General features: G+C 41.1%; 1 protein-coding gene across 15 annotated transcripts in view; it reads right to left on the bottom strand.

Annotated features, from left to right (window-relative positions):
• Window positions 1-23,475, bottom strand: part of ptprk (protein tyrosine phosphatase receptor type K) — a 148,615-nt gene extending 125,140 nt beyond the window's left edge. For 14 of the 15 annotated variants that reach the window (XM_088324973.1, XM_088324975.1, XM_088324974.1 and 11 more), the window contains exons 1-2: window positions 23,192-23,475; window positions 14,621-14,644 (exon numbers count right to left, since the gene is read on the bottom strand). In XM_088324973.1, the coding sequence (XP_088181099.1) occupies window positions 14,621-14,644; window positions 23,192-23,273 (106 nt within the window). In that variant the 5' untranslated portion in view covers window positions 23,274-23,475. The remainder of the gene's footprint in view (window positions 1-14,620; window positions 14,645-23,191) is intronic. The other variant, XM_088324977.1, reaches the window with a different exon arrangement.
• Window positions 23,476-24,336: the final 861 nt, after the last annotated feature.

Below are 24,336 nucleotides of genomic sequence, written 5' to 3'. Positions count from 1 at the left end.
ATTTTGGCTAACCTGCGTTGGCTCCCTGTTAGCCTAAGATGTGATTTCAAGGTTCTCTTAGTATTATACAAAATCATACATGGACTTGCTCCCTCATATCTTTCAGATCTGATTTCCCCCTATGTTCCGGTCCGAAGCCTTCGTTCTGAGAGCGCCGGTCTTCTGGTAAAACCAAGAGCCAAGAAGTGTTCCGCTGGTTCGAGAGCGTTCTCCATCCGGGCACCGGTGCTGTGGAATGCTCTTCCCCCTGAGATCCGATCTGCAACCTCAGTGGAAATGTTTAAATCCAAGCTTAAAACACACTTCTACTCTATAGCATATGAATAACCTATACTTTTCGTGGACAATATCTCTGTATTATTTGTGATTGCAACATCATTTGCTCTCTGGTATTCCTGAAAGGGGGATGCCACATGTGCGGTCCCTTCTCAAGGTTTCTTCATTTTCCTCTTGATGCAATTTTCTTTTGTTAAAATCTCATTGGAAAAGCACCTCTAAAGATGATTATACTCATGGCTAGATTTCAAGGTTTTGGGGAAAAAAAGACAAAGGTGTTATTTGTTGAAAGGCGCGTTTGTTTCATAAAATTGCTATTGTGAAGATAAAGAGATGCAGTGTTATGCATGCTAAATTTATAAAATTACTAATGCAATAGATACAGATTCAGATATACTTTATTGTCATTCTTGTACATGTGTATACAGAACGAAATGTCGATACATCTGACCCGCAGTTTCCTTGAATGTACAGATATAAATAAGATGTTGTACTGAGTTAGAGTATTGAAGTATTAATAATATACTAAATAATTATAGCTATGTATAGTATAATATCCCCCTCGGATGGGTCTGGCCTTGATGCGGCGAGGGGGCTTGCGTGTTCCAGTGACCCTGGAGAGCGATACCGTCGGGAGCTTGCTCCTGGTAGGGTCACCCATGGCGGGCCGGTCTCCGGGGTAGGTTCCAGACAAACAAAGACCCCAGCGTGTCGGTACGCTGTGAGGTGGCAGCCCCACCAACCGACTATCCTGCGGAGGGCTAACAACTCACCCAGGAGAAACACACTTTGTTACGAAACTGACCAGAGAAAGAAGCCGGACTGACCAACACGGTAACGGACCCCAGCCTGCCCCCGACCAACGAGTACGGATCGATCTTCGTCATAAGACCCGTGTCGCCACCTGGAATGTCCAGACACTCCTTCGCCCCGGAGCTGCCACCCTGCTGTCCCGAGAGCTCTGTCGCTATAACATCACCATGGCAGGGCTCTGTGAAGTACGATGGCAAGGCAATGGTGAAACAACAGCTGGCAACCATTGCTACATCTGGAGTGGCCCCGAGAGTCGGACCGGCCTTTACGGTGTGGCTCTTGCCATTCCAAAAGCCCTCCGGAGGTCCCTCATCAGCTGGACACCAATAAGTGACAGACTACTGTCTGCTCGATTCCTCCACCATCACGGCAAGATGACAGTGATCGTCGCCTACGCCCCCACCGATGTCGCTGATGAGGATGCGAAGGACGCGTTCTTTGACCAACTCCACCAGGCTGTCAACCAAGCCCCACCACACGACGTCACCATCATCCTCACTGATGCCAACGCCACTCTATCCAGCATTGATCGGTCCCCCGGCTCACCTGTCGGCACCACCTTCGTTGACAGCACAACAAACGACAATGGCAACCGCCTCCTCCTCCTCTGCCACCAAAACAACCTTTGTGTTGCTGACACCTGGTTTCCCCGGAAATGCATCCATCACTGGACGTGGTACAGCCCAGATGGCAGAACCAGGAAGGGATTGGACCACATCCTGATATCACGACGCTGGAAGTCGTTTGTAACCAACTGCCGGGTGTTCAGAGGAGCACAGCTTGGCAACACAGACCATCGTCTGCTGGTGGCCCAGCTCAAGCTAAAGCTCCGAGCCAACCAGCACAAGACTCTGCCTCGCCCCGACTCCTCCCGACTCAGCGACCCCAACATCGCCAGAGACTTCAGTTGCTCCATCCGCCGCTCTCTTGATACCCTGGCTCCTGACAAGCTGACAGACTGGGCGGCCTTCAAGGAAAGTGTCCTCCAGTCTGCTCACAATGTCCTCGGACGCCCGCGATCCTCCCCGAGAAAGCCCTGGATATCAGAGAGGACACTAAACATCATAGACCAGCGGCGTGAGGCCCGACTCCGAGGCGACCTCACAGAGTATCGGAGACTGAATCGCCTGCGCAATGTGGCCATTGCTGAAGATAGGGAGAGGTTTTGGCAGGCAGAAGCCCAACAGCTTGAGTCCGCGGCCAACAACAACAACATGAGCCGCGTATTCAGTCTACTACGCCAAGCCCGTAGCGGCCCACACATAAAGACAGCCCTGGTAAAGGACTCAGACGGCAACCTCATCATGACAGAAGCCAACTGCCTCGAGCGCTGGAAGGAGCACTTTAGCCTCCTCTTGCAGCACAGCACCATCCCGGCTGATCCCACCCTCCTACGGGCTGCGAGCACAGCACCTCCTAACGACACCTGCTGCACAGACCCCGTAACACCCGAGGAAGTGAGAGCTGCTCTGAAGAAGCTGAACACCAAGAAAGCCCCCGGCATCTGTGCCATTACCGGCGAGATGCTCAAGGCCGGCGGTGATGGCATGGTGGAGTGGCTAACCCGCCTATTCAACCAGGTGTGGGAATCGGAGCAGCTGCCCACCGACTGGACCAGAGGAGTCATCTTGCCCTTCTGGAAATGCAAGGGCGACAGGCTTGTCTGTGGAAACCACAGAGGCATAACCTTACTCTCCATCCCGGGCAAGGTCTTTACCAGGATCTTGCTCAGCCGTGCCCTTCCAGCAATCAGAAGCTGCCGCCGTCCCCAGCAGGCTGGCTTTATGCCCAACCGCTCCACAACGGACCACATCTCTGCCGTCCGTTTGCTGATAGAAAAGACCCGTGAATTTCGTAAAGATCGCCATCTATATATCGGATTCATTGATCTGAAGGCCGCCTTTGACACCGTCTGCCACTCTTCACTGTGGAACATCCTCCAAGCTCTCAGAGCACCACCCAAGATCATAGCCCTGTTCAAGCTGCTCTACAGCAACACAGAGAGCTGTGTCCGTATCAACGGCATTGACTCCGACTGGTTTGCTATCTCCAGCGGCGTTCGCCAAGGCTGTGTGGCTGCTCCCGACCTTTTTAATTGCATCATCGACCATCTGATGTTCAGGGTTAGTGAGCGCATCCCCGGAGTGTCTTTCGGCAACTACCACCTGACTGACCTGGAGTATGCTGACGACACCATCATTCTCAGCACTTCCTACAGCCAGCTGAGAGACGCTCTGGGCATTTACAGCGAAGAGGCAGCGCGGCTTGGCCTGCAAGTGAGTTGGACGAAAACCAAGTTCATGTATGTCGGTGATGGACCAGATCCACCTCCCATCCAAATTGGTAGCGACATCGTAGAGCCTGTCAAGAGCTTTGTATATCTGGGGTCCATGGTGACAGACAATGGGGACCTAAAACCAGAGATTCTCCGCAGAAGAGCCCTGGCAGCATCTGCTCTGCAGTCTCTCTGGAAACCACTCTGGCGGCACCAGACTATCGCACGCAAGACGAAGCTCCGCATTTACAACCTCGCCGTACTCCCTATCCTGCTTTATGGCTCAGAAACATGGCCCCTGAACGACACCCTGGCCACAAGAATCGATGGTTTTGATAGCAGGGCTCTCAGAACCATCGAGAACATCAGGTGGCCCCAGCGAGTCTCCAATAAAGAGCTCAGAGCCCGCACGTGCCAGCCCCAAGCATCTTCCTTGGTCGCACAACGCCGCACCCGCTGGTTTGGCCATGTCCTTCGTCTACCACCAGACCATCCGACACGAGCCATTCTCCAGTTTGACCCAAAGGCCGCAGGCTGGAGACGACCACGAGGGAAACCCCGCACTCGATGGCTCGACGTCGTTGCGGGCGACCTCCAACAACACGGAGTTGCCGTAGAGGATGCAGAACAGCTGGCACAAGACCGCCAGCATTGGAAAAACCTGGTTCATCTGGTCGGCTCAACGCACAGGGACGGGACCCCCCGACCTTCGCTGGAGCAATAAGTAAGTAAGTAAGTATAGTATAATATGATTGTTACAACTGTTTTCCTTTTTCCCTAGAACACCTTGGGTAAAATGTACTAGGCAATCCCTTCAAAAAGGACAAAAGGACAAATCCTTGAAAGTGTGCTGCAGTTTTTATGCAGTGAAAAAGTTGGCCTTCATATTCTTTTACTACGATATACATTTACAACACAATTGCAGTGCAGAACATGACCTCAAATTATATACAGAGCAAAACTTTAATCATCACCTCTATCGCAGTAAGTTAAACATTGTAGTAGTGATAAGAAAAGTGCATTTGTATTAAATAACAAATGTCCAAATATACAGTTGTCAGTGTATACAGTCCTAAATGGTGACAAGCTCACCGAGGGCCATGACCTTGTACTAAATGGTGTGCAAAGACAAACATGAACATGGTGGATGCAAGTTGTATTTGACCACAGTCGAGTACGAGTGGTTAGTTGGGGCCAGTGCACGGGGAAAATGTGGCTAACCTAAACCACATGTGGCTCCCGTTGTTTTGCAATCCACGTGTGCCTTTGAAGAGGGTTTGGCTGTGCTAGCATGTCCAGAGTAAACGCTTGCGCATTTTATCGAAAGCCAGTTATAGCCACGTAAGGATCTGAACCTAAGCAACAAAGCTTATGCTTGTTGTGAGGTTGGATTATATTAAACACTGCTACGAACAAACCAGCTCATGCGTAAAAAAGCTTTAATGTCAAACCAAAATTTGCATTCCTCGGGTTTTCTGATCATATGCCCATGATCCAAATTTTACCGGCCCACGGCCTCTGTCATAAAATAATGAAATGTGGTCTGACAGTAATATTGATACCAACATACAAAATAAATTTGTGACTGCAATCTGTTTTAACAGCACAGCAACGCTTTTTCACAAGACCCTTCGAGTCAAATGAAAATGCTACAAAGCCGAGCTACGAGGTCGCGACTCTAATTGCCAAGCACTGTAAACTGGGGGTGAATTTATTAAAGATTGTGCACAGAATGCCAAGCTGAACACTTGGCTCCCACACATTTTCAGCTTGCCAAATCTGGCCCACTTTCTGAAAGGTTTGGACATCCCTGTCATATAAGCCATTTCAAAGCGTTTGGTGTTTTTATACATTTGGCTTAACTTTTATACATTTTAGTCATTCAGCGTTGACAGGCTCGGACTAAATAAGTTAAGTTAAAATCATCGCATCCATATGCGTTTGTCTTTATATTTAATAGACTAAACACAAGAGACGTGATATCATGGGAAGGCTCCGCTGTATCTGTTTACTGTAACTCCACTGGGACAGCTCCCCTGCCATGCACACTCACACAGATATTCTGCATGGAAACTTAATTTACCTTTGCCTGAATTGAAATCTTGTGACTGGTGACCTAGACACTTAATACAATAAGACAATAAGTGAAGAAAGACCAGCCATGCGGTTGGCTGGGTAAAAAATAAGTGGTGAGAAAGACCAAGCAAAGCATTCCTGGAGGTTGAAAGAGGTTGAAAGACGAGAACCCTGATAAAGAAGGCAACACTGAGAGACTTTGGCGAGATTTGAGAGAGGAAAAAGTGAAAACGTGGGAGGGAACTGTTCCTCAGGTTGTCAGTTTAGAGTAGGAAAATGGCAAAGCCGCTACATTTAAATCTAGGGTTTGTCAAATGAAAAAAGAGGGATATATTTAGTTTCTAGTGTTCCCTAAAGTTATATGCTTGCTTTATTCATTTTTAGGAGGATAACTGGGATTTCGGAATCTCCATGTCGCTCCCCTGTTAATATGACCTACTTCACAAATTTACCATTTCCACCTTTAAAATAATATGCATGCTTTATCCCTGTAACACAACACTGTTCCTTCTGGATTTGGCCGCAAAAGAGAAAACAATCCCACCCTAGCTTTCTGAGAGGAGAAACCAGCGGGAAGCATTGGAGGTGAGGATTAAAAGAATCGGGTGTGTGAGGGCGGGGGGTTATTCAGTTAAGAATACACAAAAAAAAACGTGAGGGCTGGTTGAGTTGTTTATGTTACTGAGCAATAAATTCCAAGAGGGGGAGGAGAATGACTGAATTTAAGTGTAGATATTAGAGGTGAGAAAAGACCACCAGACACAGTGGAGTCAGTTTAGTTGAAATATCGGATCTCAGTGGTGCAAATATTTCTGTAAAGGGTTCAGTTGGCGGGGATGTGATCAGAAAAGAAAAATTTGAATAGTGGGTTGGTGATGGGCTGATTTTATTACAGGGCCAAAACTTTTTATACATATAATAGGGTTTGTACACCTATTACTTGGTCAAATTCAAGCACGTTTTAATTACTTTCAAAGTCATTTGTTTTATTTTCTCCAATACCATTAAAAGAACCAATCCTGTGTGAACCATGTATTTTGCAGATCCACAAATATATCAGTTACATATGCGCTTGTTAATCTTGCGTGTGCATATATCATGATTTTTAGATCTTGAGTAAATCGTGATTATATTTTGAGATCTGAACAAAACATCGGTAATATTTTTGTGACAAATCTCTCCCCATATACAGTATGTCACAAAAGTGAGTACACCCCAATGTTCCCTGTAATTTTGCACGGGTCTGAGCGTTCACACAAAGTCGGTGAGCAACACTTGAAACAACAGTGAGCAACAGCAATACCAAGTGTGGCAACTAAGTTATTATCAAACATGTCCAAAACTTGACATCAAGTTATATTTTGAGTTTCCGGCAATGCAAAATTATTTTTCTCTTTTGAATGAATTGACTAATGTACTATTGCAAAGGTTGTACGGCCTACAAACCTCATTTGTTTTTACAATTCTTTCACAAGATATCCATTTCTTTTTTTTCCTGATGTATTTTGTCGCATAATACTAACACTTTTGGGGGCTTATTTAGTCGGTTGCATGATGCAGAACTGTACTTAATCACATTTTTTTAGTGGAAGTACAATGTTGGCAACAAGATTCACTTGATATAATTGGAAATTATTTGAATGCAACACAAACCTTTTCTTCTTTTTCCGTGTTTTTTTCTACTTTTTTTTAAATTCCTTTAAAAAAATCTCATTGTGTTTATTTTTTCCTAGCTGTTACTTTTTTCTTTTTGTTCTCTATGTATGTTTTTCCTTTGTTTTTCTTTTGTTTTTTTCTGGCTTTTTCTGAATTTTTTCTTTTTTTACTCTTCCTTTTGTTTCTTTTTTTCTCAGCTTTTCACTACTTTTTCATTTTGGTATTTTTATCTTTTTTGTTCTATCCCCCCTTCTTTTAAGTAATTTTGTGCACGATTTTACATAATAAAGAAGCAAAAAGAACCTGAAGAGCCGTTTGGGACCCGAAAGAGCCGGTTCTTTTTAGTGAGCCGAGCCGAAGAAGCCAGTTCTCGAAAAACTCTGACTTTACTCAACTTCGTTCTACTTTGTTCTAATTCGCTTCTTAAAAAGCAATTTCGAGCCCTGATTTTTGTGAGCTGGCTAGATTTTATTGTGCGCGGAAAAGCTCTGAGTAGTGCACAATTGCGCACACACGCAGCTTAGAGGGAACATTGCGCTGGCTAGATTTTCTTGTGCGCTGAGAATGTGCGGGCAGTGCGCGATTGAGGGAACACTGGTACACCCCTAAAGAGATTTCATTGTAATGTTTAATGGAACATCACTGAAGAAACATCACTTATACACAATGAAAAGAAGTATGTCAACAAAGGCCATGGCTTACGGAAAATATAGCCTCTGGTCTGATGAGAAAAATATATATTTTTTTTATTGGCACGGATGATGTGAAGCATGTGTCAGCTACTAACGGCTATATTTTGAGTCTTTTGAGGAGGAAAAATAAGTATGTATTAATAGGTTGCTATATAACCTTTACACGTTGTGTAAATGCGATGTTTCTTCAGTGTTGTTCAATTAAAAAATATGATTAAATCTCTGCACAAATGTGAGGGGTGTACTCACTTTTGTGACATTCAGTAGGTGTTGGGTAAATGACGGTAATGTGTAGCAGATTACATTTTTAGTTGCAGGAATGTCTTCCCACTACAAATTACCACTGGAAAACACTTACCAATCCTTAAGAACAAAGGATTAAAATTCAGCCATTTCAATGATTTCAATCACTCATACGAACCCAGTTTTTAGTTATTAAGAAAGCAAATAACTGATATTTAACTTTTTAATGACCCCATCCTAAAATTTACCCAAAGTAAATTGGGTGCTGTTTTTGAACTGTTTGGAGAATATGGATAGCACTGAAATAATTACTACAAAGGCTACTAACATTGAGTAATCTCAGTTGGAAATTGGAGAAATCTAATTTTTTTTTTAATGTTTTTGCAATCAAATGCCTGCTGATGAGTGTAACATGGGCATCTTAACTGGAAAACAGGTGTGACAATAAATTAAAGCCTTACCTGGTACCTTGTCAAATTTGAAATCGTAAACAGTGTTTTTCAACCTTTTTTGCGCCAGGGCATGTTTTTTAACATTGGAAAATGATCCAAAAAACTATCCATCCATTCATCCATTATCTTCCGTTTATCCGAGGTCGGGTCGCGGGGGCAGCAGCCTTAAAAGGGAAGCCCAGACGTCCCTATGCCCAGCCACCTCCTCCAGATCATCCGACGGGATCCCGAAGCGTTCCCAAGCCAGCCAAGAGACACAGTCTCTCCAGCGTGTCCTGGGTCGTCCTCAGGGCCTTCTGCCGGTGGGACATGCCCGGAACACCTCCCAAGGGAGGCGTCAAGGAGGCATCCTTATCAGATGCCCGAGCCACCTCAACTGGCTCCTCTCAATGCGGAGGAGCAGTGGCTCTACACATTGTCCCTCCCGGATGACTGAGCTTCTCACCTTATCTCTAAGGGAAAACCCAGACACCCTGCGGAGGAAACTCATTTCAGCCACTTGTATCCGGGATATGAACAGAATCGGTGACAAAGGGCAGCCCTGGCGGAGTCCAACCCTCACAGGGAACAAATCCGACTTACTCCCAGCAAGGCGGACCAGACTCTAGCACCGGGCATACAGGGACCGCACAGCCCGGATAAGACTGTGTGGTACCCCATACTCCCGAAGCACCCCCCACAGGGCCTCCCGAGGAACACGGTCGAATTCCTTCTCCAAGTCCACAAAACACATGTAGACCGGACAGGCAAACTCCCATGCACCCTCAAGAATCCTGAAGAGTGTGTAGAGCTGGTCCAGTGTTCCACGGCCAGAACGAAAACCACACTGTTCCTCCTGAATCAAGAGATTTGACCTCCTGGCGGACCCTCCTCTCCAGTGCCCCTGAATAGACCTGACCAGGGAGGCTGAGAAGTGTGATTCCCCTGTAGTTGGAACACACTCTCTGGTCCCCCTTCTTAAAGAGGGGAACCACTAGCCCAGTCTGCCAGTCCAGAGGCACTGTCCCCGATGAGCCTTAATGAACTCCGGGCGGATCTCATCGACCCCCGGGGCCCTGCCACCGAGGAGCTTTTTGACCACCTCGGTGACTTCAACCCCAGAGAGATGCCTTCTTTATCAGGGTTCTCTCTTTCATCTCTAAAAAACTAAACATTGTATTTTACACATTGCTCTAATGATGGGTCTAGGGGTTTCCAATAGTGGCCATCTAAAAATGACAAGTTCACAACCCTTAAAGCGTTCGTGTATTTTACTTTGGCAAAATTTGTTGTTATTTGGAAAGAGTTTTAAATGTTTGACTTCTCTTTTTTGACTTAATCAATGATTGTGCACAATTGTGTGTAATAATAGTGTGTAAAAATGAATTACGAGTGCCGTTGCACATGTTTAACTTTTAGGTTAACTTGATAAGATATTGAATATATGCGTATCGTGTTTTTCAAAATGTCCTCTGCTAACCAATGTGTCATTCATCATTGAATCAGTTAATACTGGCCAAAGATATTCAGCGCTAAAGAAGGTGATCTCTTTTTATCAATACAGGCCCTTATAGCCTGATGCAGGCTGTGGACAGCAAAAAAAGCCTGCTATTGGCCGAAATCAGTTTGAACCAAAATGTCAGAGGCTAACGACCAAATTGGAAATAATTTAACAAGACTGCTCATTTGTAAACGGGAATTCTGTTGCGAAACAGATATCAACAAGGAACGTCCGACAATGCCGAAATGCTTTTAGGCTGATTTTTTTTTAATCTGTCGGCATTATCATGTGTTTTGGAGTGAATACTACACGGAAAATATTAGACGGTCCTGGATGTAACGACTCTGTGTTTGCAGACAATCAGCTTATTCAATGACTATGCCGGCCTATAGTTTTCGGGGATCTTGTTTCAGACTGATTATATGTGGCATGACATATTCTAGTGACTGGTGATATAGTGAAGACACAACTTTGTTTCTCAGCAGTCCGACAGCCCATTAAGGGGTTAAAGCCAAATTAACGGTTACCTAATACAGAGGTATAAAATAAGATAACTTGGTATATCTTACAGCAGTCTTTAATGATTGTGTGTCGAAGAAGTAAATGGAAGGGAGAGGAAGGCGGCGATTGACGTGGATCAATGGTGTTATGAGTGCACTGGAAGAAAGAGGTCTAAATGTAGTGGAAGCTACAGCTCTTGTTGGTAATATGAATAAGTGGAGAGGTGCTGTGAAAGGATAGTGGGATGTTTGGACTCGTTCTAAGGGATGGGCAGGGCACATGTATGATCCGGCAGGGATAAACCAGTAAAAGCTATTTGGCCCTGCTGTTGAACAGAAGAGTGTGTTTTGTCACCCTGACCCGAGTGACATGGCCGCTTTCTTGTGTCTCGTTTCATCTGGAGGGACGAAAGCATGACCAACTTGGGTGCCGAGGTGCTTAACTTGTTTGGATGTTTGGGCATTTGGGTTGGCCATGGTCAAATTTTTTGTTTTTTGCTACTTTTTCCTTTTTTTCCTTTGTTTTTGTGTATGTGTTTGTCTTGCTGTCGGTCACCCCTCTCAAGGGATATGACCAGGGTAGATAGATAGATAGAGTCAAAGTACTGTGTTATTTATTTGTATGGTTATGCTTTTATGACAGGTTTGTCGTGGAAGCCGGAAAACCAGACCGCCTGTTGGTGACGATCTCTAGCTCTTTTGCTCACTTTTTCAAAGGCCTGTTGTCAAGCCCAGTGACTGGCAGATGTTGCACAGCGCCAGCCTGCTTCGAGTGATGGACTGCAGGTTTGTGCATTGATTCGTCGACATCCTGACCGTGTCTCTGCACTCAACCCGCCAACCACTGACAGTTGGGACACACAAAGACTGATAAGGACAGCATTGCAAGACAGATGGCTGCCCAACAGATGGGCTTACGTTAATGTCTTATGACGATACAGACAGGTGACATATTGGTTGAAATTTCAAATAAATGGAAATCTGAAGTACCATCTGAGAATGGGTCAATTTGAAGATTAATTGTTAACTTTGACGTATTGATCCGCCAATAACATTTGATAGGTCAAGTATACTTATGACTGAATTTCGGTCCTATTTTTGATACTTTTTCTAATAACGCTGTGGAGCAGTGTTTTTACAAATGTTTTTCATTTATGTATCCCCAGTTAAGTATTGTCATGCCAAGTAACCCATTAATCAGTGATTCACTGACACATAGTGTACAAAACAAATCAACAAAGTGATAAAAATATTTTTTCGGAATTAAAAAAAAAAATCTCACTAAAATAGGCAAAACTAGAGGACATATGACATTTCACAATTTTGCTTTTTTTAAATAACTCAATGTTTTTAGGGTATTTGTGCAATGATTGATCAGTCGAAAAATATCACTGACCACAATCGAAAAACATTGGATGTAACGAGAATTGAACCCAGGCCTCGGCGAATCATTACCGATGGAACACCAGTGATACAGATAGTTATTAAGAAAGCAAATAACTGTATAATTGTATAATAATAACATACAAAAATGCACTCGATTTTATGTCATTATCAATCTGTTTTTTAGTCGCTATAACAGAAACAAATGTTAGAGAATGAAGAAAACAGAAATAGTTCCTGAATGATAAATTAAAAATCAAGGCACAATGAGGAAGTCAACCCTTTGGTGTGTCTGATGATGAACCAGTCTTTGAAGAACATTAATAAATCCATTGTAATTATTATGTTGGTATTGTGTTCATAGTTTATATTGTCAATAAATGATTTTAATTAACACTTGACACTTACAGTACTTAGTTCTGAGTTTAAGCTAAGAAAAAGTGAAACCAAATTTTATACTGATTTTTAGTAAAGAATTAAGAGTGCACTTTATGTACGATTTTGTGTTATACCCTAAGAAATACGGTAGTTTTTTCTTTGTAGGAAAAAAGAAATCAATTTGTGTGATTAAGTATTATGGAATTTCATTATAAAATTTCACGTACCCCTTGGAGTGTCTTCAAGTACCCCAGGGCTGCACTTAGCCCCGTGTTAGAATCAAAGAGATAATCAAATAACCCAAACTGTAGTAGTGAAGTGCAAACCGTTCGATAGGTGTAAAATTTCTCCATTCAGTGAGATGAGGAACGATCACAAAGCATATGCCTAGCATAACACAGCCATCTCTTTTAGCCTGTGGACATCTGCCCGCACCACAATTGAAATCTTTGCCACTGCCAACATCGCGCCAACATAAAGATATAAACCAGAGATCTATATGATAATCTTAATGGAGCGGTCATCCGTCTGTAAGCCCCTGATTCACAGAGAGACCGGGGTTTAAATATCTCAAAAGCTTTCCAGCCATCTCGAAACCAAATCAGCTTAAAAAGGAGACTTACTGGACGTGTACGTAAAGACAAAATGAAAAGGGGTGGCTGACAGGGTCTGAAGAAAAACATCCCCTTGGATTTTCTCGTGACTTGTACTGACAACAAGACCAGAAATCGTGCCCTGCGCATAGGCTGCTTACGGGGGCTTTGGTATGATTCCCTTTCATGACAGATGTCCTCCTAACTGGACTAATGGAAACCACTTCAACCAATGCCCATAGCCACAAACAGGGACGCATGAAAGAGCCCTTTGGCGATCACCTAAAGGCCGTTTTAAAAAGAAGCTTAGGCCCCGCCACTACCCTCCATATGCATTTCTATCTAGGAGGCTCGTCACACTTACTCATCGTGCGCAAAACTGTCTTAGATGATAAAATAAATAAGACCTTTTCTTGATGATTTATATTGAATACATGCTGATCTGACATGCAACTTTAAAGTCAGTTTCTTATCTTGGCTTGTCTAATTGATCTCTTTTCAAATGGTAAAAATAAACATTAAAAAGACAAATGCCCTCAAACAAAAAAGCAGTGTAGAGTTTCAGATAAAATGCTATTTATTAATGCTTTTCCCGCGACACTCCTAATCAAATGATAACTGATTAATCCTGACGTAAAATATTAGTTACACTTAAACTAAGTGTAATTTTCAGAAGCAGTTGGCCTGAAGCGCTTTGCCGTGATCTCAGAATGATACAATATGTGTAAAACATCAAGACACATTTACAGTGTAACTTTAACAGAGACTACGTTCTTGTAATTGAATTCCTTTCGGAATTGTTTGAATACTTTTCATTAACTTACATCAGGAGGGGAACAGAACAAAAAAGTTTCAAGCAACTCTTCTGCCAGTACATCAAGTACACTTTGACAGAAATTATCATTATACAACAGAGTGCATTGACCTTCATGAAGTTACATTGCATTGAGCTAAGGCTGAGTTGAAATCTACTGCGGTTAGTTGAAACACATGTAAGAACTGCCAAAGTGCCAGCCCTGCTTAATGTAAACTGACAGCATTTCTGCGCCGCTTCACTTCCATTAGGTCTATTATTTTTGTATTAAATTATGTGTTATACAGAGGATTACAAAATCCAGGGACATACTGCAAAGTGGAGGGGAGTATTTATTTTCAGTTGGGAGCATTTAAAATTGAATCGACACAAAATAAACTTGTGTCATTTTGAAGAAGAAGTTAACCCAAGGGATATTCTTACATTATGTGTGAAAGGTCACTACTGGTCTAAATGCAGAAAAAGTTCAGAAATGAATGACCAGGACCAAGCCTAAGCTAAACAAACACTAACTGCAATCCTTAAATATGCCACCAGCTGCCTAACTACGTACACAGTGACACATTAAGGAGCACCAGTGAACACAAATGGAAATCTAATTTGCCAACATTTAGGGAGTTAAGATCAATGAACACCTGCAACAGTTTTGGGTCATGAACTTGCATGAGAATTCAATCGAGAGACGACCCTCTACCCAGGCCTGATATGAGAATTTTAACACCAAAAAAGTATCACTTCCTCCAACCTTATCCAAGATCCTGAAGAAATGATTTCCACCATCCTGTTGATAATATTTCAAAACATGATGAGCCTCGAAATTCAATGAGATTAAATTTGATGGTTAGTAATGATGTCACATCACAACTTGCAATGGAAAACGAAGGACAGAAACAAATGAAACAAAAATCCTTCAAATCAGAGGTGGGGATGAAATTCAACTACTGATGGTGACGTAGAGCTCAGCACTAAGCTGGCCTAATTAAACTTACCCTTTTCAGAGCGCCCAATGTGAGCTGGGTCCAAGAGAGCAACAGAGAACACAACAAGAAAGCATTAGATACACAGCATGCACAAAATTCATTCAAAATATATAGAAAGCCACTGAATCAGTAACATTCAAAACCTGAAATTAAAATCCCAAACCTGGTACTGGGAAAGATATGATAATGGGTACATCACATATTGTAATCGTTTAAGACACTCAGTACCATGACCGCTTGTTTTTGGTCAAATTTTTGCATTGAGCAGAATACACATTGATTACTCGTATTTATTATAAGCATTATTTTCCTAGTGTTTTGTAATATGAACCTATGTAAATAGATATATTCTTGAAGTGTTTGTTATTTGTAAATACACAGAACAGCTAACGGTGAAACACAATTATTAAGGAAGTCAAAAGGGGTAGGGTTAAATAAGCATATGCTTCTTCCTACTCTTTTTGGACATGTTACGTTTACATTGTTTTTGTTTTTTGACTTGTTGTTTTTTTTTTTGTTGTGTTGGAAATAAAGTTCCATTCATTCAATGGCTATGAAAGGCAAACATCAATTTGAACACAGAAAAACAACTACTTTAAAACACCATTATTAAAAATGTTTATTTTTCGACTGGTGCGCTTTTTCAGCAAATCCAACCAAAATTTCAGATTAGACGAGTTTGAGCAAAGCACAGTGTAATTAATCAGATGAGTGTTGATTACCTAATCAGTCATTAAGCAGCAATGTGTGCGAGTGTGTTTTCAAACTGTGCAGCAGTGAGTTCTATCCAGACAGCTGTGACCTGGACCCAATGGGGAACCAGAGATGAATGACACTAGAACCGCGCCACCATTCATTGGGGTGATACGATCTTTTCTGGATTTGGGATCTCATGCAATACCCCCACTTAAACTCCCTTATTTTCAGTAAAATTTTCAGACTGGCAATTACGGGAAGAAATTCAAATCACTTTTAATTACCAAAACTGGAATCATTAAATTGTATGTATTATTTTTCCTTATAGAACATCAACATACATCCCGATCCCTTTGGACCTGACTAAGATCCCATATAAAAAATTGGAAGGTCATACCATAGGTCTTTCAATACAAAACCTTCCCGACTCATTCAAGCACACAAGTCTAATGATGGATTAGCTAATGAATTCTCCAAGCAGATTAATTACATTTTCCGCGCGTGTGTGGGTGCCTACAAGCCTCACCCCCCTAACCCCAAACCACTGAAGAAACCAGCGAGTACTTTCAAGAGTTTTTTTTTTCTTTTTTAATCTGCCCCAAAATTGAAATCCATATAAAGCGATGAGTTTTAAGCAAAGAGGCGTTTGATTTGCAGACGAGACGACATTAAGGAAAATCGTCCCGGCCGCAGACTGAAACATTACTTTTAACAAGAAAATAAACAGAACCCCCTTTGATAAGTTTTCCACGGGAATCGTAATGAGTAGAAACAAATCTGCATGCTTGGCTTTGTATCGAGGCCTTAAAAAACGGATTCTCTTTATGTGATGGCGCACACGCACAAAAACAGACACGACAGAAAAACACACAGATGCACCCCTCCTGCCGTTTTCACAGTCTCTTGAGTGGATGAGATGCCCACGGCCAAAACCAACGGTTGCATGTTGTTGTTTTTTATCCTCCTCCTCCTCACTTTAGCTCTTCTTCATTTTCCAGGAAAAAGCATTTTGATTTCATCCTTCAAAAGTCTTATCACACGAACTTGTAGGGCTGCAATTAACTTTGATTGTAATAATCGATAATTCGTTTAATTAGGTTTCTTAAAGACATTTTTCATTTCCTCGTCTTTATTCAAATATTGAGGTTGTGGAGAGATAGAAAATATTGGACAAGCTGTACTTGCCTAAGACACACCACAGGAATTGTTGCCCCTACGGCCGTAGTGGTTAAGGAATAACCACAACTCAGAAAATAAAACAATTAAACTTGACAGTAAACAAAAATGCATACAAATTAATGCTATATATCTGCAAATATTTTAGATACTCTTTTACCAACACCTAATCCGAAGATCATATTAAATTGGGACTTATCATACAAAAAAAAAGATAAATACCTTTTGTTTTATGTGCAGCAAAAAAAATCTACTGACAAGCAATCTCGAAAATGTAAGCCCACGGGGCGGCAGTAACTAAGGAGGTAGAGCGCTCGTCTTGGGATCAAGGGATCCCAGTTTCGAATCCCGGCTTGTCCGTGTTACATGACGAAGTGTCCTTGGGTAAGACACTGAACCCCTAATACCCCCAATAAGAAGGTTAGCGTCTTACATGGCTGCAATACAAGGCCGCTATTGGGAAATGTGGAGCACATTGTAAAGCGCTTTGGGAAGTCATTGACTTGAAAAGCGCTATATAAATGCAGATCATTTCATTTTCAAAATTGTGTCAAAATAATTTTTTTTTGGGGGGGGGGGTAAAAATGATAACCATTACCAATACCAATATGAATTTTTGAAATGCCCCTTGTGTAGAGTTAAACATGTAATTATTAATTTTATTTTACTTTATTTATTTTATTGATTTATTTTCAGATTTTTATTCAGTACTTTTGGAGCATTTTCTGTTGCTTGAAAATTGTTAACGTTGTTAATGATGAAACAGTCAAACACTACAAAGTTGAAACCCTCATTCCAATTTTGTTTGTAATGATGCAATGTTTAATAAAAAAAATTGGAAAAATGTAAGATAAGTTTTTTTTTTTATGAAAAATGGTCTTTGCGCCCTCTGCCAGACCAAAGTGGGAGTACTACTCCCATCGTTGCAACAGAATTGTGTGCACTCCTATATGCATTATTTTAACGTACCTAGTGGTTAATGAATCAGATCATACAACGCAGTGATGATCTAATTAGTTGCCAAAACTTTAAAAAAAGGTTTTAATCTAAAGCATCGATTACTTGTTGCAGCCCCACAAACTTGGTACTGTACTAGATTGCAAAAACAAGATTTACAATTACAATGTAACCAGCCATGCTGAAACTCGCCCAGGGAGGCTAATGGAACACAATTATTGCACTCCATTAAGATTAAAGACACTGTCAACGCGGGTCAGTGCGTTTAGAGAAGTTGTCGCGTTGACGTGCACTCACTTATTGACATTGCCAAGGCAGACACGCCAGGCCGCATTTATTACTCGGAGTGTGGAAGTGATAAGCCCAAACGAGGTTGCCGCAGAGAAACGACGATAAGCGTCAGAGAGAGCCCGTTTCACATTAAACGCCATCAATTAATACGGTGTAATTTCATTGGGTGGTTATAAAATGAGTGAAGGGGAAGAAAGAGAGAGGTTTAAGTTAAGGACCTCAACAGTTCCATAGTGGTTTGACAGTTTGAATTCCTATCCAACTGTTCTTGCATGCGTTTGAAGGAGATGCATGACATCCTTGTTGTCGTTTGTTGTTTTCAACAACCACAGAGATTGCTTTTCAAGGGGTTGAGTAAGCAGGTTAAATATAGGATTTTTTTCACGATTTATCAAACCAAGAAGCACATTTTTCGTCGTAAAAATCTGGAGGAAAGCAAATGGTATAAAGTTAGCCCAAAAAAGCAAGGTGACTCAGACACCGTGTAATATTTGACCACTAGACATCTTATTTTGGTAGTGCTACAAAGAACAAAGAACAATAAAAACTATGGAGATTCAACGCGACTGAACTGAACCATTTTACTCCTGATTTACTTCCCTAGCCTTCTTTGACATCTCCAGCACATAAGTGTATGGTTTAGATACCCATAGCAGCAAGATGCTGATATGTGGTTTTGCTTATTATTCAAATTTTTAAAAATGTTAACCAGTGGAAGGCGCTAAAGAATACAAAATGTCCCCTTACCATTAGGACTTTCAATGTACAGTGGAACCTCGGTTCTCGACCATAATCCGTTCCAGAACCCTGTCCGAAAACCGATTTGTTCAATCCCATTAAAAGTAATGTAAAATCATTTTAATCCGTTCCAACACCCTGAATGTTTACCATGAACGTAAACATGAAGCTAACCCAGGCTAACCGTACGTTCGCGTTAGCGTAATCTTCCGTACGAAAGATTACGCTAACATGAACGTGTAAAAATAAAAAAATCAGGTGGTTTACACGTCAAAAAGTGGCTAGCGCTTCATTGGAAAGGGAGCTCCGTTCCAACACCCTGAATGTTTTACGTAAACAAAGCTAACCCAGGCTAATCGTACGTTCGCGTTATCATAATATTCCGTACGAAAGATTACGCTAACATGAACGTGTTAAAAAAAAAAAAAGGATTATATATAGGATTTCTTGCCTTTGTGGTGGACGGTGGGGAGAGAAAAATCATCAAAAGTTTTTCAACCTCTTCCAAAACTTGCGGCAGTTGCTTGCTTATAGTGATAACTTCCTTAGCCGCATCACTCGATTTCACAGCCTCCTTATTCTTTACTATCGTACTGATAGTATATTTAGCCATGCTGTATTCACTAACAAGATCGGAAATTCGTACACCTCTTTCATATTTAGCTATTATGTCTTTCTTAAAGGCAATAGTTGTACGAACAACTTGTCTTTTTTCACCTGTCCTGCTTGCACCAACCTTCTTCGGAGGCATAATTAGGGGCTAAAACACCCGTGCGCCGCTCAGCATCGCACCCTAGGGTACCGGCGTTCGAACTTCGATTTTTTGACCGAACAGCAAAGCAAGAACTTATCGAAATTTTTTGTCGAACACCGACTTGTCCGAACTGAGAGGCGTTCGAAAACCGAGGTTCCACTGTATATCCTTTTGGGAAAAAAAATGTTTTCACTTGTTTTGCTGACAAAGAATGACAATTATACTTATTTTCACTATTTTATCAAATAAGCTAAACAAAATGTAAATTGAATTTGGAAAAGTTCCTGCGTCACACAAGAGAAGCATAATCTGCTTCAAGTAAATGTTTTAATTTTTCAATTATCAATACATATCACCTTTGTTGAAAATATAAATTTGTGTCTTAAAATTGTATTAATGATATGTGGTGCCCATGGCTTATACGGTGGTATAAGTAATTTTGTTGTATTTTTTATTGTATTTGTATATTTTTGAAATGTTTCTTTTTCTAGTTTTACAAGATTTGTAAAAAAAATAAATAAATAAGATAACTAATACTGAAAGGTGGGGCGTGTTGTTTAAGGTAGAATATTTTCTCTATTAAGTATGTGTTAACAATGCCCAGCAGAGTTAAAAAAGCACTTATGATTTGTTTTCCACCACGCTTATCAACTTTTATCTTACCTTTGGCAAAGCTTTTTGGGGCAGAACACATTAGGAAGGAGGAATGGGGGAGGGTGGGGGGAGTGCTGGAGAGTGTTTTTACTCGTCCCCATGTTTTTTTGCTCATTTGTTAGTATATCATTAAAATACTGAAATTAAGAAATTACTGTCCAAACGCCAACCCAAACATCCAGAAGAATGAAAAACAAGAGTTTATTCAAGCGTGTCTAAGAAATGCACCTACTTGCATGTGCAACATAAGAAAGTTGACAGAGGCTGCAATGATGACACAAGCCAGGGGATGGCGGCAGCATGTAAAACTCCTTGAAGATGTGTAAAATTATTAAAAGACAAATTTTGAGTATCATGAGCAAAAAAATACACAAGAGTAAGTCATTGCAACTGAGCCTGTTTATAATAAATAATGAATGAATAATAGCTATTGATTTTATAAGTGATTATGCATTAATCTGTTAATAGTTATAGTAATTATACAATAAAAAGCCTAAATATTGTTGCTGATTTTGTATTGTTTGTGATTAAAAATAAACAAATAAACTTTATGCAAATAGAGGGACTGATGTGCTCAATCAATCCAGCTAATGTTTCAATGGTTATAATTTTGAGGACTGGAAATACATTTTTTTATTGGTGATAGAAAGGAGTGGAGAGGTGTTGTGAAAGGATAGTGGGATTGTGGACGCGTTCTTAAGGATGGGCTGGGCACCCGTATGATGCGGCAGGGGTAAACCAGTGAAAGCTGTCGGGCCCTGCTGTTGAACAAAAGAGTGTTGTGTCACCCTGACCCAGTGACATGGCCGCTTTCTGGTGTCCCTTTTCATCTGGAGGGACAAAAGCATGACCAACTTGGGTGCCGAGGTGCCTAACTTGTTTGGGTGTTTGGGCAATTGGGTTGGCCATGGTCCAAAATTTTTTGAGTGTTTTTTTTGCTATTTATTTCCCTTTTATTTTCTTTGTATTTGTATGTGTGTGTGTTGCTGTCGGTCACCCCTCTTGAGGGATATGACCAAGGTAGATAGATAGAATAGAAACACATTTTCTGTAATAGCAAATGTAGTAATTGGTCTTGATCATAATTGATAATCAGTCTGAATAACTCCAATTTGGACAACTTTGCAGCACAAGAAAACAAGACTGCAAAATAGCTGTTAACTAATTTGATAATCTTTTAGTTGATTTATGAAATACAATATGCAGTCTAAACGGCAAGGGTGAATACTGCCCAACTCATTCACTGCCTTTGACGAATAATGACGACAAAAATCTACTTGACTTGGAGTGCATTAATATTCAAGTTTAATTATGATATTGCCAAAATGGTCCCTCTCAAAAGTTAAAAGGAATTAAACTATACTTAAACATACCATATTGGGTTTTTACAAAACAGTTTTAAATCATTGTAGTACATATATTATACATTTATCTCAGCAATTCATCTATGTACCACAAGAGGGACTTGTGCGCAATAAATGGTAAACATTTTATACATAACTGGCAAAAACAACTAACTTCATTAAAGCAATACTTGACTGTAACTGTTCCTTCATAATGTTTCACTTTTAGGACATGTTTTTAAACTGAAATTTAACTCATTAATTCTATCAAGGTTGTGTGACAGTGAACATTGACCCCGGAAATTGATATTTACTATATAAACCTTGTTATTAATGTGTCATTACTTTAAAGTAAAGCATCAAAACAGAACCAATATTGCGAAGTTCCAAAAGGTTCACTGTATTTGCCAGCCTGGTTACCCACGTTTGTCACTGTCACACCCCATTCCCACATTACTGAGGACCAACCACTAAGCTATGTAAAGCAGTATCTCGTATTTACTTGTAAATTAAATGTGCTCGCATTCCTGGGGAGTACTCAAAGAAATTCCACACATTTGTGGCCTCGCAGACCAAACGGCCCCCAGGGGGGAACCAGGGGAGCTGTTTAGGCAATAGAGAGGTGGGCTAGAAAGGAGGGGTCAAGCAATAAAGCTCACAGAAGAAGTGGTAATTAATGTGTAATGTTTATGCAAATCAAAAAACGAGCGTGGGCTTGCTGTGGCGCCCCCACCTCTTCTTTCCTCCATGTACAATTTCTTATAATGCCCAGCACATAAATGAAGCGTGTTGAGCGTGACCTACGTTTAATAAAAAATTTGGGGGTCAGATTGAAAGTCAGCTTGTCTAAATACAGACATTGGTGGTCGCAGAATACAGTCAAAGTCTTAGATTTTTCTCAGACAAGCCTGGATAGTGCACAGTGCATGCGTTCTAAAGCCATCGGACTGGCACCTAGACCTGATGCATGCCATCTTCTAGAACCTGCTTCCTCGGCAGACAGGAAGCTTGATGTTACGGTCAATTTGACTTATTGCACAATTTCAGTTATTACTAATGTTTAGTGTACATTTTAACTGTGTATTTTCCCTTTTTTTAAAATGCAACATCCATAGTTGCCAGTCTGGAATGGGGATTATGTCGTGTGGAACACCTTCTCAAGGTTTCTTAATTTCCTCATGTTGAGTTGTTTTGAGTTTTTTCGCCTACGTGTAGGATTTACATCGGGGTATATTGTAATGATAGTCCGTGCATCTATTGAGTTAGGGCTATACAAAAATAATGACAACAATAAAAAAAAGCAATAATTAACCGTCAGTGTATTTTGTGCACCCATCACTGTCCGTCAGAATGGTGTATATAAACCTGCAAAAATACGCATTTGTCATGACATTGAAAAGAAAAGTAACCCAATATAAATTTGTCAAACATATTTCAGATTCTGTAAAGAAGAAAATAACCCATTAGTCAGTTTGCATACACTGACTTTTTTTAAAAGAAAATACATGCCCAACAAGCCACAAACTATAAAAAATAACACATTTTGTCGGTTTTTGATGATGGGAAGCCTTACATTTGGTTTTGGGTTTTTTTTATGACAAGAAAACTGTAAAATAACCGACGTGGTAGTTGGAGCAGAAATCAAACACCAAGTCGCTTTTCGTCGTCCGCGTACCTTCTTCGCTTCTACGGAACGGCAAATTTCACATTTTTCACAATTTCAACTGAATTTTTTGATGAATGAGAAAACAATTGACAAGTTGTGGCATGCAAGCGCGTTTTTGTAACATTTGGACGCGATACAACAAGCGCGGAGGTAGTCGACAACTTTTCAACTCCGAGGGAAAAAAAAGGAAAATCTTACGTGGCAAAATTAATTAAAATGAAACAACACAAGTTTCTCCATGTGGAAACACTGGATTTAAACGTATTTAAAGAAAAAAAACATTTTCAATTTTTTCCGGGTCTTACCTGGTGGGACCTGCCCGGAGATGCCGCCAACGACCGAGAAAAGTAGCAGGAGTCCCGGGAAAGGCGAGAAGAGTGTATCCATGTTTTGAATTGGCGTCTGAAACAGTTTCCCCGCACAAAGTTTGTCTTCTTCCGCGACTTTATCCGTCTTCTAGTGTCTCCACGAGCTTTTTTTAGTCTTAAGTTTGAGTTTATTCCTGCCGGCGAAGCCGAGTCGAGCGCTACATTATCTTTTCCTCCTTTTGGCTTTCCTCGCTTTGGGCTTCCGGACACGCTTGCTCACCAGGACAACGCACTTTTGAGTGAGGCTGCGCGTGCCCGACGGAGCTTGAGCAGCGGTGAGCGCGCGCCCGCCCGCTCACGTGACGTCACATAGACAATCATTACACTTCGTTATTTGAAACATAACTTTTAAAGATTGTGACAAAGACGAGCAGTCAGGTAAGGCAGGTGAGGCCGGTGAGGTCCTGTCTTGCCTGTCATCATTGAAATATAATTTAAAAGGCAGATTGTTTTTTTTTGCAACAACATTTTGGTGTTTGCTGTTAAACGTCATATTGAAATATAATATTGTGAATGTGCTTGATTGCTGTTGAGATTGTCAAGATTGTTTTCTGTTATTAGTGTCAATAAATTTGTTCAAACCAAAAAAAAAACTTTTGGTGTCATGTTTTTTTTAAAATAAAGACAAAAAATTCTTATGTTTCATGATTTTTATGATTTTATTAAAACAACAATGTGTTGATCAAGCTCAGGGATGGTTACAATCATAATTATAGCTTGTTTTATTAAAAGGCGTGTCTAAATGATTTCCACCCTGCTATTTCCAAGCAAACATTTCCTGAAAAAAACGAATATTATAAAAGGTTTTTTTCATAAACACATACATCTATACTATACTATAAAGTTATTATTATTATTATCATTATTATTATTATAAATATTATTATCCGTCCATCCATTATCTGCACCGTTTATCCTCAGTAGGGTGGCGGGGGTTCTGGAGCCCATCCCAGCTATCTTCGGGCAGTGGGCAGGGGACACCCTGAACTGGTTGCCTGCCAGTTGCAGGCCATACAGACACGGACAACTAACTCGCTCATTCACACCTAGGGTCAATTTGTACCAACCAATTAACCTGATAT

Source organism: Urocampus carinirostris, chromosome 20 (assembly GCF_059441175.1).
Source record: "Urocampus carinirostris isolate Australia breed hairy pipefish chromosome 20, RoL_Ucar_1.0, whole genome shotgun sequence".
In the NCBI taxonomy this organism is placed as follows: Eukaryota; Metazoa; Chordata; class Actinopteri; order Syngnathiformes; family Syngnathidae; genus Urocampus; species Urocampus carinirostris.
The sequence above is the reverse complement of the archived record's forward strand: the minus strand, read 5'-3'. Positions and strand labels throughout refer to the sequence as shown.